Source organism: Lolium perenne, chromosome 7 (genome assembly GCF_019359855.2).
Source record: "Lolium perenne isolate Kyuss_39 chromosome 7, Kyuss_2.0, whole genome shotgun sequence".
In the NCBI taxonomy this organism is placed as follows: domain Eukaryota; kingdom Viridiplantae; phylum Streptophyta; class Magnoliopsida; order Poales; family Poaceae; genus Lolium; species Lolium perenne.
The window spans coordinates 50,522,571-50,536,626 of record NC_067250.2 but is presented as its reverse complement, the minus strand read 5'-3'; the positions used below and the strand labels follow the sequence as shown (position 1 = coordinate 50,536,626).

Genomic DNA, 14,056 nt, shown 5'->3' with positions numbered 1-14,056 from the left:
AAAAAAGCACTACATGATCTTGATAGAAACTGATGAAAAAAATAATCAACAGCCAAATCAGATTGGCGAAGTCTTCAACACTGGAAGTACATGGATTGACTCCAAAACAAGTGAACTTACAGCCGCAAGATCCTTTTCCTCGAGCATCAGTATTCACAGCACGCTTGACAAGTCCATGCTGAGCACGCAGTAGCTCCAGGGTACATTTGGTCCCCATGCAGGTGAACTGACATCCAATCCATGAATTTATATCAATGGAAGCAAACCAAGAAAATTAATAATCAAGGAACATTATGGAGGTGTACTTATTTGCCACTTTAATTTTCCCTTGTGACTACTGAAGATCCCTGCCGATCCCTACCCAAGGTTTTTGAATATTTTACTCGCTGTCCAGGTATCCAAAACAGAACAACCAGAAAATAGATTAGATACATAATGCCTAAATTTAAACAAAACCGCTAGTTCTTCCATTCCAGTTTAATCGGCATCAATTCAGTCCAGCAAGAAGATGATTCAGCACTAGACAGAACTTGAACATACCCTAATGTAAATAGACAAGGGAGAAAGCAGCAGCCATCATGAGGCGCAAGTGCATCAAACATTTTGTTATTCATAAACGCACAGGATGATAACCACTGTATTGATGAAAGTCATCAAGCGAGAGCAAAGATCATGTCTCAACCAGCAAAGAATGTTTAAGAGAAGGAGAGTGGACTTTTAGAATAGAAGAAATAAACACCCAATCAGTAGTGCCCTTGTAAGTTGTAAGTGGTTAAGAGAAACATGAATGAATAGAAGAAATAAACACCCAATCAGTAGTGCCCTTGTAAGTTGTAACCAATCATCAATCCTATAACCACTTACAGCAAGCTAGTTAAGTTTCAAAAATGGATCGAATTCAAGAGACCAGCAGCAAAGGAAGCTTCCTGCATCCTATTCCTCGTCAACCTCGCCTGCAGGCAATCCAACCGATGAAGCCCTCGCGATGGCCTCGGTCTGCCCCGGGTTGAAGAAGTTGGTGGGCAGCACAAACAGCGGGTCGCCGCTCCCATCGTGTTTGCGCAGGTATGCGAGGCCCAGAGAGTAACCCAGAGCTCGGGCGACAGGCACAGCCACCGCATTTCCGACTTGCATGTACCTGCAAGTATGACGATAAAACAAGGAATTGATAATCAGGGAAGCAAATTTTTTTTTTGAACGGGAAAATGCATTCCACTTAAACATGCTGCACAGCGAGATGCTGGCAACTAAACAATATTGATTCAAGCATATTCCTAGCTGGGGTTAACATACAACATCATAAACAGTTGAGTCGTTAACTCATTATGTCACAAGGATTTGTTTTTCTTTCTACATGACATTTTCATTAATCTCAAATTTAGAATATAATGTCTCCAAGCTCCAGTCTTTAAAGGGCCAAGTATCAGATAATACAGGGCGAAAACATTATGTTCAGTTTCATTTTGCATACAATTAAAGGAATGGTTCATAAACTTACCGTTGCTTGATGGGTCCGTCCATTTGGTAATAGTCCGGGAACCCCTGCAGCCTTGCATTCTCGCGAACAGTCAACACACGCGCCTGACTTGGGTGCAGTATAGCCTGTAGGTAGCAAAACGAAACATGTTCAGAAACTGATAAACAGAGTCTGCTCAAAACATAAGGCAGCTTATAAAAAGTTGACCTGATTATGTGGCTCAGCTCTGGTCACAACTGTTGAAACTGTCTCGTCTCCCCATAGTCGTCCAAATGGCCTACAAAAGAAAAGCATCACAACATGCATTTTATAAAAAGCATCCATCAACAAATCGGTACATTTTTTCAGAAAAAAGTGCATATAAGGCACTCACTTCAAAGACTTGCCCCCGACAAAATTCATCGCATACTGAGGAACCTGGACATATAGACGTGTACTCTTCAGCATTTGTGACAAGATGAGAAACAATGTATGGCATTGAACAGTTGAATACATACCAATGGTTTGCCTGACTCAAGATAAACTCGTGGAATATTAGGGTCAAACTGCACAACATTATTCGGCCCTACTCTTACACCTTCCAAGGCACGGAAGTTGGCCCCCTAAAACATATAACTCAAAATTGTGATCGAAAGGAAAGGAGTAATCACACAAAAACTGGAAAAATGAGCCACCAACCTTCTTGTATGGTATCCGCCTCACACGCTCGAAATCATCTTTGTTCAGCTTTAGAGGCCGGTGATCCAATAGCTTTCCTTCTACAGGACCAGCTATATCTCCAAATGAGCAGTCCAACATTTCTAGAACAATGAAACAACATTAAAATATCACATTAAAAGCATAAATCTGAATTGAAATGCAGAGGGGAAAGAATTTCACAAACAAAATATGGGCATGCATTTGTATTATCAAAAGAGCTATACAACTACCTTTGCGACTAAGGCGGAGGTAGCGCTGAAATTCCGTCTTTGGTTCAACAAGGTATTCCATTACATCACTAGGTTGATCGTTACCAACCTACACTACCGATGTAAGACAAGATGTACAGAATATGACATATAAAAGACAAGTAAATACATACCTCCGGCAAATCTGAAATAGCATCGTCAAGAACCAATGCCCTTTCCAAGTTTGGCTTCTGAGTTTCATCATACGCTACAATGTTTTCCTGCACAAAAAGCAAGATGGTCAGCATATTTACACTTCTTATGCATTTCATTATTATCTTGCTTGCATTACAATTACTTACAAAGAATGCATTTGGCGCTCCACCTCGTACAACGGCGTGATGAGTCGGAAGAGCATATTTTGGGAGCGCCTGCATAGCAAAATGCACCACACCAATTATCTAACAAATAAATTTGTAGAAACAACTGACACTGACATGGAATTAAAAAACAAACCATTGTAGGGAGGGCACCCCAAAGGAAGACGCGCATTCTGAACTGTGGAAGACCGTAACAGCCCGCTACCATAATTCCCATCCGGGACTGGTATTTCATAGCCACCAAATGGCTCAATGCATACCTACCCAAATATCCATCGGTGAATTTAAGGATATCCACCACGTTTTCCATCAAAACGTATTTTGGCCGCAGATAGGAAACGATGTTCATAAAGATGACTATCTGTCTGTTCTTGTCATCTTTTAGTGGTTCGTCACGGTTTCTATACCGATTAAACCCGCTTATCCCTTGACAAGGCGGGCCCCCACATAAGACATCTACATCACCCTTTTAATATGTAACAAATCAAGTAAACATCATCAGCCAATCTAATGTCAGATTAAAAATTAAGAAGAAAGACTAGCTAGAGCACTCACAGGCAAAGGCAAGATTTTTCGCATGTAACCTTCTTGAACAAACTCCATTATTTTCAGTGGGCAATCACTAAGCAAAACACAAAAATCAGTACACAACATACATACATTTTCCTATACTTGCAATAGAAATACACATTATCATGGGATAGAAATATGCCAAACCAAAGATTTTCAATGGGCTCCCAAGTATCCTCTTCGGGGCCAAATCCTTTCCACTGGACCTGTTCAAAGAAAATATTACAACAACCTGAACAACAAAAGTACAGCACGAGAAATGAACCAGATAGGTAGTGGAATACTTTGAAATAGATGCAACTTTTCCTATCAGCGCCACCATAGCAGATTTCAGTGAGCTTGTCTACAACAAACTCATCCTTTTCAAGTTCACCCTCTTCCTCATCCTCCGTGGGAGGAGCTGCACCAGTATTATTACCGTGAACATATTTGTCACAAAGAAGTGCCCATTCCTTGAGCAAACAGAGGAAATCCTCCGCTTTCATGTTCCGAACCTATATTCAGAAATCAGAACAAAAAGTTTGATCAACTAAAAGAGGAGAACTAGTACCACTGAAAGAGAATTAAATATTCATGAGTCAACCTCGGTATGTGGATGGTTAGATTTGAAGCTTTTGCATGCGTGGCTATTAAAGTCAACTGCCCATCGCTGATATATAAAAGGAAAGCAAATTATTGTAGATACAGAAAAGGATGATCGACAAGTTATTCTAAATAAAACTATAGGGTGGAATGATACCGTCTCAAGTTTCAGGCCAGCTAGTCCTGCACCCAAGCATAATCCAGTGGACATGCCACCACAACCAGAATAAAGATCAAGTAACGCTGCTGTTGTCAGCGGGGTGTTAGCCTCCGAATCCGCATTAGATGAAATCCCTAAACTTTCGTTAATATCTACAAGCAAAATTTGAGTTATAATTCTGAACTGAAAGATCATGCATTACATGCACTCATGCCCTTGGCAATAAGAAAATAATATAGTTGATATCAAGGAACTATAAGTTCAATTATAAAAGATAAAAGTTTCTGGGCCTCCGCTGCACCTAAGCTAACTCTATCTCTCACTCCCAAAAATATTTACGACTGTTTGCATAAACACAACTTAGTGTAGAAAATAATGGCATCCTAATTTCTACTGAAACAATCAACAGAATTATGATTTGAAAACAAAAAGAGAGTGGACATAGGACAATCTTCTTTTATTTTTACTTAAACCAGGTTACGATAACCATGGACAGATGAGAAAGTAACTTCAACATATATTCTCTAAGATCTACTATCTGGAGTGAATTCAAACAACTATATAGAGTTAAAAGAAAATATAGCATCTGTGCTGGTACTATTCAGAGCATTAAATAGGTCAACAATTGATTTGCATAACTGAACAGATTCTAGGGTCACAACAACAATTACCATTTACGGCGTTTGCAAATGTCGAGTATGCCATGGTGTAGGTCATGTCATAGTAAAGATCGTAGTCCTCCACTAGTTGGGCTGTAGCTGTCTGATCAAGCTGAAACAAGGAGTTGAAAAGGTTCAGAAGCACTATATTAAGGAAGCAACACATGTTTCTAAACAACAACACTAACCTTGGGATCAATTTGCACTATCTTGACTTTTGACACAATGCAGTCCAGCGGGTTATCATTTCCCTCGTCGGAGAGAAAGACCCGCTTTGGATCATGAGTGTGGTCATCCACCAACTTGGCGGTCAAGATCACTGTGTCCTCGGGCCGATAGAACCAGCAGCAGTTGAAGTAACGTCCGTGGTCAGTACCCTCGAAAATTTCATTAATCCTTCCAATATAATCTGCCTTTTTTCCCCTAGCCTATACATGTATAATGGTAAAAATGGAATCAGAACAATTCTGCCAACGTGTGCAAACATCAGATAGCAACGAAGTTATGGCTGCAACAAGTGGTGTCACATGTATGCAATTGGGTGCCATAAATGTCATTACCAACACAAACAGATGTGGGAATGAATTTCATTTTGAAATGGGAGCTACGGTATTCATGTTCAATGCAGAAATAAGTGACAATCAGATAATCATCAATTTCGCATAACAGCAAGCATATGAGATTCATCTTTTTCATAGCAGCAAGTATATTACAATAATCAATTCCATAACAACAAGCATAATTCGAATCATATTAGGCCTGGAGGATTTCATATATGCTCGTGGCACAATTAAAATTAAGATGAACAAAGATCTCACACAGTAAGAAACATAATGGCAATGATATCAGGTGTAGAAACAGAGCATACCCTCACATAGACGTCGTCCCCCAGATTATAGATGATTTCTTCCACCTTGGCTGCTTCGTAATGGCACCTTGCCTTCACCTCCTCCTCCTCCTCCTCACCAATCGTGCTGAACCATACACGGATCCACCAGCAAATAACATTCAGCACAACGCCCAGAGACACGCATATATACTGGAGATCGATCTAGGACTAGGAGAGACAAGGCAGGACGCGCGTGTTACCTGTTGCCGTCCGGCTGGTAGCGCTTGGGCCATTTCGCGCGCGCCACGTCGGCGGGAACCTGCGCGCCGACGAACTCCGGGTCGCCCTCCTCCCACTTCCTGGCCTTGGAGGCGGGTCGCTTAGCCACTCGCCTGGTCGCCGCACGACCCGCACCCGCGTCCTCTTCAAGGGCGGCGAGCTCGTCGGCCTCGTCGTCCGCCAGCGCGTCCAGGTCCGGCTCGTCCGCGCACTCGTCGCTCTCGGCAGCCGAGGCATCCTTCTTCCTCCTGGTCGTGGTCGACCTGGTTTTCTTCCCCGCGTTCGGCTTGATCGCCTTCTTCTTCCTTGAGGCGGACGCCCCATTGCCACCGCGCGGGCGCTTGGTGACGACGGCGAGCGGTTCGTCGGCAAACCTTTTCGGAGACTTCCGGTTGCGGATCGACGAGGCCCGCCCCGGCGCGTGTGCTGCGGCGGTGGGGGAAGGCGAGCTCGGCGCCATTGCTGATTCGCGCTAAGGTTGTGCAGACTGGTTGATTGATCGTGGGGTTTAAGAAGGGGTTTGGGGGAGAAAAAAAAGGAAGTGGCCGAGATGGGCGGAGGCGATCCCGGATTTTTCTCTGCGCGGGCGGTTGAATCATATTTAAACTTTTCGCTGCTCAGATGACTGGCTGACCGATGGGCCCTCGGGTGTCGCTGACGGGACTGTTGCTGGATGGGGAATGTGGACGAGTGATTGGAGGAGGCGAACGTTGTGGGCTGGAGGTTTTTTTTTTTTTTTTTGCCTCCACCGTGATCTTCAACGGATGCGTTCGCCTCTCCCCTGCTGTTGCCTTTTCTGTATTTTTTGAATTCCAATATTGCCTAACATGTAAGATGATTAGTAATCCCGTGAACATGTTATACAAGAAAGGCAAGCGGGCTAATCCATTTATAGCCTTAAAAAAGAGGGTGTCTCTATATCTAAGTTGACTGAGATTTTCTTAAGTCTCAGTCATCTCAGAAAAGTGCAACTGCAGTTTTAAAAAAAGTACAACTCAGTCCAGTTTTTAACAAAAAAGTGTAACTCAAGCACCTTTTTGTAAGTGATTTAGACTTAATAAATCTGAGACATAGCAAAACTGTTAAAAAGGGAAATTTCAGTCATATCTTGCAAAAAATGACTCAAGCATAATTTGAGGTACAACTCATTCAACTACTAAACGTAAACAAATATTCAACTAATCCAAAAGATTTATTAGATTAGATTGAACAAAACTTTAAATAACATGAAATAAAAAGGAAATAAAAGATAAATTGAAAAAATATGGACTTTAGTGGTTAAATTAAAGGTTAATTAGGGGTTAAATAGAGCTCTATTAGCGGTTTTTCTCATTTAGCCTATAAATGGCATAGTCGTAGCAGGAAGTCTCCCAAAAGGCTATAACTAGGTTATAATCGGCTATTTAAAACTTTGGTCTTACTTCTAGAGATCTCTCACTTGCTTCAGTACGTATGCCAATGTTTTGTTTTTAGATATCTTTTGATTTTCAGCCAGTTCTTGGTTAGTTCATTTCCAAAATAATATGTAGGGCAGTCTTATTGCTTATAGAGTACCTTGGTTCTGCTCTTTGATCAAATTGTGTTGCGCTTGCTTAGTTGGCTGGAGTCCCCAAAATTAGGCCATAAATTTTTAGGTTAACAAAGATGGAACATTTTTGCTTATAATTGTTGTCTTTTACAAATTAATTACTAGTTGAATGCCCGTACGTTGCTACGGGCCGAACTTATTCTTAAAAGAATAATAATATAATAATATAATATAATTCTATTTTAATAAAAAATAATTCAGTTAAAATCTACAATTCTAAACTATCTTGGTACAAAATAATAACCCTACAATTATGAAATATATATAATATTAACAAAGTTTCCACTTACCTCGTAACCACTAGTTCAAGTGCCCACCAATGTAAAGAATATCGCCTTAGAGCAGCTCTAGCAGCTACCGTAAAATGCGAACCGGAAACAACATATTTGAATATGTTGTTTCCCAGTTTGCTTTTATGAGGTTGCTGCACTGCGCTTTGGACTGTAAAATGAAACCATATAGCATAACTGAATTTCTTTGACGGTTCATGACAGCATACGCGACAATTTTAAGCAATGTTTGCAAACATGTTCGCATCGAATCACACCCAAAAAAGGATCAACGCATCAATGCAAGGCACGCTCAAGCTGCACCGCGTTCCTCCGAAGCGCCTCCACCGAATGCAACACCACCACTCGCTGTAGCAACTTCACCGAATGCAGCACCACCACTCGCCGTAGCACCTCCCACCGAATGCAGCACCACTCGTGTAGCACCTCCACCGAATGCACCACCACCCGCCGAAGCACCACTCTTCAATTTTGGATGCCAACTTGGAATTTTATTTCTCAATATTCATCCACTCTTTTGCCTTCTTGTTTCCATCCGGCCTCCCCTTGTCCCTTACTCCTTCCTCATCACTATTTAAGCAAATCTCCCTTTTGTGGTTTTGCTTCTTCCTCCCTCAACTTCCACTTCTCCATATGCTCAAGCAACTTCCAACAATGTTGAAGATTGAATGCTTCCCCTTTGGAGCCGGCCATTTCCTTGTACCTTTCCATTGCAATGGATTCAATTTCATCTATGGTTCTACCACTTGGAAGAGGTAGAGCTCGGACTTGCTCCAATGCTCCACTCCAACGGCTACAAGAAGAGACTTGATTACATCCCACCGGCCTTGTAGTGACCGATAGGTGCGATCCACCGGATTCTCCACGGGAGGCAAGAGCTTCAAAAATATGTCCTCAATAGTAATCCAATAGCGCTTCCCGGTTTGATCCATGCCATTGATTGCATCGAGGGACACTTGACCTTCTTCTGCCTTGCGACTGTCGGGGCGACGACGGCCCTAGCGGCAGCTGGGGAAGCAACATTCAGGGAAGCAGCGGCCTGGGGAAGCAGGGGAAGCGGCAGCGGCAGCACACTTCCTCTTCTTGATGGCGGCATGGGCGGCGGCTGGCAAGCACGCGTGGTGAGACGAGGGAGTTGAACAGCGGCCGGTGGGAGGTCGGAGGACTCCGTGGCGCCAATTCGCGGTGGCGACAGCCTCGAAGGAGCGCTGGGCCGGTAGATCGATGACAGCGGCGTCGTGGGAGCGGGAAGGGATGGGGGTGAAAGTTCCGTCCCGCCAAAAATAGAAGTGAGTGCGGGTCACGCTCGGTTCCCTCTCGAAGCTTGAAGAAGTACCGCTCGGCGGGCAGAATTTGATGTTGCATGTAATTTTTTTTAGGTTTTTGGGCAAAGTGGGTACTGCACTGCACGTTTTTTCTAAGGGGCGAAAAACTGGCGGTTATTATTCAGTTTTGCCCCTTTTACGGTAGCTGCTAGAGCTGCTCGTTAAGCCCTTTTTTGGTTGTGTTGTCATTCACCAGGTAAGCGAACCATAACCATAGTTTCCATTGTGATTGTCTCCACATATGTCTCGGAGCATCTTCGAAATGCTTTTCCTTGCACAACGGACACAAACTAACATGCATGAATGAATTGTGGAAGTGAAAAGAATAAAGTTGCAAGACTCTCACTCGTTAAATGTACTACATAAATCGGGTACAACAATAGCAGGCAATTATCATGTGTATATGTTTCAGTCTCACTCTTCAAATATAGAAAAAATATAAAAGGTAAAACACTTGCCACAATAAGTATTTCAGAAACCTAGCTCACATGTAAAAGAACCTAAACCAACTTTCTTTTACCCAATTCACAGTCACCCTATTTCTACCCGATCTTCTTTTTTTCTTTCATTTTCTTTTCTTATTTTGTACATCCTCTTCTTTAATCCCCGCTTCTTGTCCTTGGCGTACGATTGAGCATCAGCAAGTCACTCTGAAACATATAAAACCCATCTAGCCTTTAAAGAATCCACTAGTAGCTTGCCATTGCTGAACCTGCGAAGAGTTGCATACATTATTGCTGAATAATACAATTAGGAACAATATTGTGTGAGACATGCTTAGAACAATATGCACCTACAACAGAAAATAGATGCAGCTCGTTGGCGGAGTTGAGGAGGAGCACCTACATCAGCAAGGTGCACCTACAGTAGTGGACCTTGACGTACGTGGAGGAGGTGTTGCCAAAGAGAAGCCTGGCAGCGGAGGAGGCGCCCTTGCCGCTGGCGTTATGCGGTGATTGTTTTCTTAGTCTCCTTGATCTGTTTTCTTAGTCTCCTTGATCTACAGTTTGGCCGGCACACCTAGTAATTTTCAGAAAAAGGACGTGCAGGATTAGATCACAATACATTCCAGAACCAAGACATCTAGCAAGAGAAATGTAGAAAATGGTGTTCCCAATTTTAGTTAGGTTGTTGCGTTCTAGCCATATGATACATATGATTTCTTGGAAGAAAAAAATCTGAAAGCAATCTAAAAAGACCAAAGAGTGATTCAAACTTAACACGAAACATAAACAATGCAAAATAGTTTAAATGTGGATGTGACAAAAGCAAGAAATGAAGCGAGATGGTATCTTTACATGATTAGCTTTTGATTTCCACAACTCAACTTCCATGCTTGACTACCTCGTGATCTCCAAGCATCTGATTACATGATTTTTTAAATGTTTTGTTAGCTAAGTACGCAGCAGATTCTCCAAACAGAGAAGATTAAAACCATTAACATGCAAGATTTAAGTGTCTAGAATGCATAACTGTAAATGGAACCTTATGTTGATGCTGCTGTTGGGGGCACAAGCTTGTGACACCTGATGAGAAGCCATTAACTGTGATCTCTCCTAGGGCAAATAAGTGTGCTGATTTTGTTGTTGTGCCTTCATCACCAGCTAGCCCATCTGCTCAAATATGCAGGTAGACCATCTCTATGTGCGAGACAAGTGTTTACATTTTTATTTGCTCTTTTCCACTTTTTAGAGAAAAGCGAGAAATCCAAAACCTTACCGCATATAGAAGGATTGCCGTGGCCATGCTTGTTGGTATTGCTGACGGGCTTGGTGGTGCAAGTTGTAGCGGTCTTGCAGCTCCATCTCTCCATCATGGACTACACGACAGACAACAACAGTATGTTCAGCTTCATACTCAGAACTACATTGGTTAAAAATAGACATATGAAGCAGGCAAATACTAATAGTGACGTGAATGTAGAACATATCTAAATGGCATTGTCAATTCAAGGAAAACAACACTTTTTACAATGAGCGGGCATTTCTTACAGCCCATTTACAGTTTAAGCAAAACAACTGTTTAATAACGTACATATAATCTTTACTATTATATTGGAGATGGTCGTAGATCGTACAACGCGTTTGGTCAAGGAGATTTGGAGCATCCGGACCGTCGATTTGTATCCGATGTCTCACGGAAGGTTCCACAACAAAGAAAAGGTAAGTTACAAACAAATTGCCTAACAAAGAAAATTTAGGGATGTGATCCGCAATTAATTAGATACGAAGTATATCTGTATCTCTACTTACCTGAAAAACACGAATCTGTTCCGTCGTCAGCCGGTACGTTTCGCCCGTCCATAGTTTTCGTCACGCTCCCCCTCCTCCCTTGCAACCCACGCTCCACCCGCAGATCACGGCGGTTTCCCCTAGCGAGTCAACGACCCGCACGATGAATCCACGCATACGACGCCATCGACCCCCCCCCCCACATCAGCCCCACTTCGACGAGAACGAGGGCGCCCCATCGTGCCTGCCGCACCTCATCGTTGCCGCCATCATCGTCGAGCTTGATGGAGAGCCCTACTGGAGGGTGATGCGTGTGGTTGACACGTCCGTTGGGAACCCCAAGAGGAAGGTGTGATGCGCACAGCGGCAAGTTTCCCTCAGTAAGAAACCAAGGTTTAATCGAACCAGTAGGAGTCAAGAAGCACGTTGAAGGTTGATGGTGGCGGGATGTAGTGCGGCGCAACACCAGGGATTCCGGCGCCAACGTGGAACCTGCACAACACAACCAAAGTACTTTGCCCCAACGAAACAGTGAGGTTGTCAATCTCACCGGCTTGCTGTAACAAAGGATTAACCATATTGTGTGGAAGATGATTGTTTGCAGAAAACAGTAGAACAAGTATTGCAGTAGATTGTATTTCAGTATAGAGAATTGGACCGGGGTCCACAGTTCACTAGAGGTGTCTCTCCCATAAGATAAACAACATGTTGGGTGAACAAATTACAGTTGGGCAATTGACAAATAAAGAGGGCATGACCATGCACATACATATTATGATGAGTATAGTGAGATTTAATTGGGCATTACGACAAAGTACATAGACCGCCATCCAGCATGCATCTATGCCTAAAAAGTCCACCTTCAGGTTATCATCCGAACCCCCTCCAGTATTAAGTTGCTAACAACAGACAATTGCATTAAGTATTGCGCGTAATGTAATCAGTAACTACATCCTTGAACATAGCACCAATGTTTTATCCCTACTGGCAACAGCACATCCACAACCTTAGAACTTTCTCCTTTGTCCCGAGATATCAATGGAGGCATGAACCCACTATCGAGCATAAATACTCCCTCTTGGAGTCACAAGCATCTACTTGGCCAGAGCATCTACTAGTAACGGAGAGCATGCAAGATCATAAACAACACATAGACATAACTTTGATAATCAACATAACAAGTATTCTCTATTCATCGGATCCCAACAAACGCAACATATAGAATTACAGATAGATGATCTTGATCATGTTAGGCAGCTCACAAGATCCGACAATTAAGCACAATGGGGAGAAGACAACCATCTAGCTACTGCTATGGACCCATAGTCCAGGGGTAGACTACTCACTCATCACTCCGGAGGCGACCATGGCGGCGTAGAGTCTTCCGGGAGATGATTCCCCTCTCCGGCAGGGTGCCAGAGGCGATCTCCTGGATCCCCCGAGATGGGATCGGCGGCGGCGGCGTCTCTGGAAGGTTTTCCGCATCGTGGCTCTCGGTACTGGGGGTTTCGCGACGGAGGCTTTAAGTAGGCGGAAGGGCAGGTCAGGAGGCGGCAAGAGGGGCCCACACCATAGGGCCGCGCGGCCAAGGGGGGGGCCGCGCCGCCCTAGGGTGTGGCCACCTCGTGGCCCCACTTCGTCTCCTCTTCGGTCTTCTGGAAGCTTCGTGGCAAAATAGGACCCTGGGCGTTGATTTCATCCAATTCCGAGAATATTTCGTTACTAGGATTTCTGAAACCAAAAACAGCAGAAAACATCAACTGGCACTTCGGCATCTTGTTAATAGGTTAGTTCCAGAAAATGCACGAATATGACATAAAGTGTGCATAAAACATGTAGATAACATCAATAATGTGGCATGGAACATAAGAAATTATCGATACGTCGGAGACGTATCAGCATCCCCAAGCTTAGTTCTGCTCGTCCCGAGCAGGTAAAACGATAACACAGATAATTTCTGGAGTGACATGCCATCATAACCTTGATCATACTATTTGTAAAGCATATGTAGTGAATGCAGCGATCAAAACAATGTATATGACATGAGTAAACAAGTGAATCATAAAGCAAAGACTTTTCATGAATAGCACTTCAAGACAAGCATCAATAAGTCTTGCATAAGAGTTAACTCATAAAGCAATAATTCATAGTAAAGGCATTGAAGCAACACAAAGGAAGATTACGTTTCAGCGGTTGCTTTCAACTTGTAACATGTATATCTCATGGATATTGTCAACATAGAGTAATATAATAAGTGCAATAAGCAAGTATGTAGGAATCAATGCACAGTTCACACAAGTGTTTGCTTCTTGAGGTGGAGAGAAATAGGTGAACTGACTCAACATTGAAAGTAAAAGAATTGTCCTCCATAGAGGAAAAGCATCGATTGCTATATTTGTGCTAGAGCTTTGATTTTGAAAACATGAAACAATTTTGTCAACGGTAGTAATAAAGCATATGTATCATGTAAATTATATCTTATAAGTTGCAAGCCTCATGCATAGTATACTAATAGTGCCCGCACCTTGTCCTAATTAGCTTGGACTACCGGATCATCACAATGCACATGTTTTAACCAAGTGTCACAAAGGGGTACCTCTATGCCGCCTGTACAAAGGTCTAAGGAGAAAGCTCGCATTGGATTTCTCGCTATTGATTATTCTCAACTTAGACATCCATACCGGGACAACATAGACAACAGACAATGGACTCCTCTTTTATGCATAAGCATGTAGCAACAATTAATAATTTTCTCATATGAGATTGAGGATATTGTCCAAAACTGAAACTTCCACCATG

General features: G+C 42.9%; 1 protein-coding gene across 1 annotated transcript; it reads right to left on the bottom strand.

Annotated features, from left to right (window-relative positions):
- Positions 1-753: 753 nt before the first annotated feature.
- On the bottom strand, positions 754-6,283 carry LOC127317563 (DNA (cytosine-5)-methyltransferase CMT3). Its single transcript, XM_071823892.1, has 19 exons — positions 5,805-6,283; positions 5,584-5,689; positions 4,904-5,143; positions 4,735-4,827; positions 4,054-4,239; positions 3,898-3,963; positions 3,599-3,808; positions 3,462-3,520; positions 3,300-3,366; positions 2,881-3,210; positions 2,727-2,795; positions 2,559-2,645; positions 2,407-2,494; positions 2,156-2,277; positions 1,975-2,079; positions 1,851-1,894; positions 1,685-1,754; positions 1,499-1,602; positions 754-1,138 (listed from the first exon to the last, which is right to left on the bottom strand). Exons 1-19 carry the CDS (start codon positions 6,281-6,283, stop codon positions 934-936), a joined length of 2,730 nt encoding a protein of 909 aa, XP_071679993.1. The 3' UTR covers positions 754-933.
- Positions 6,284-14,056: the final 7,773 nt, after the last annotated feature.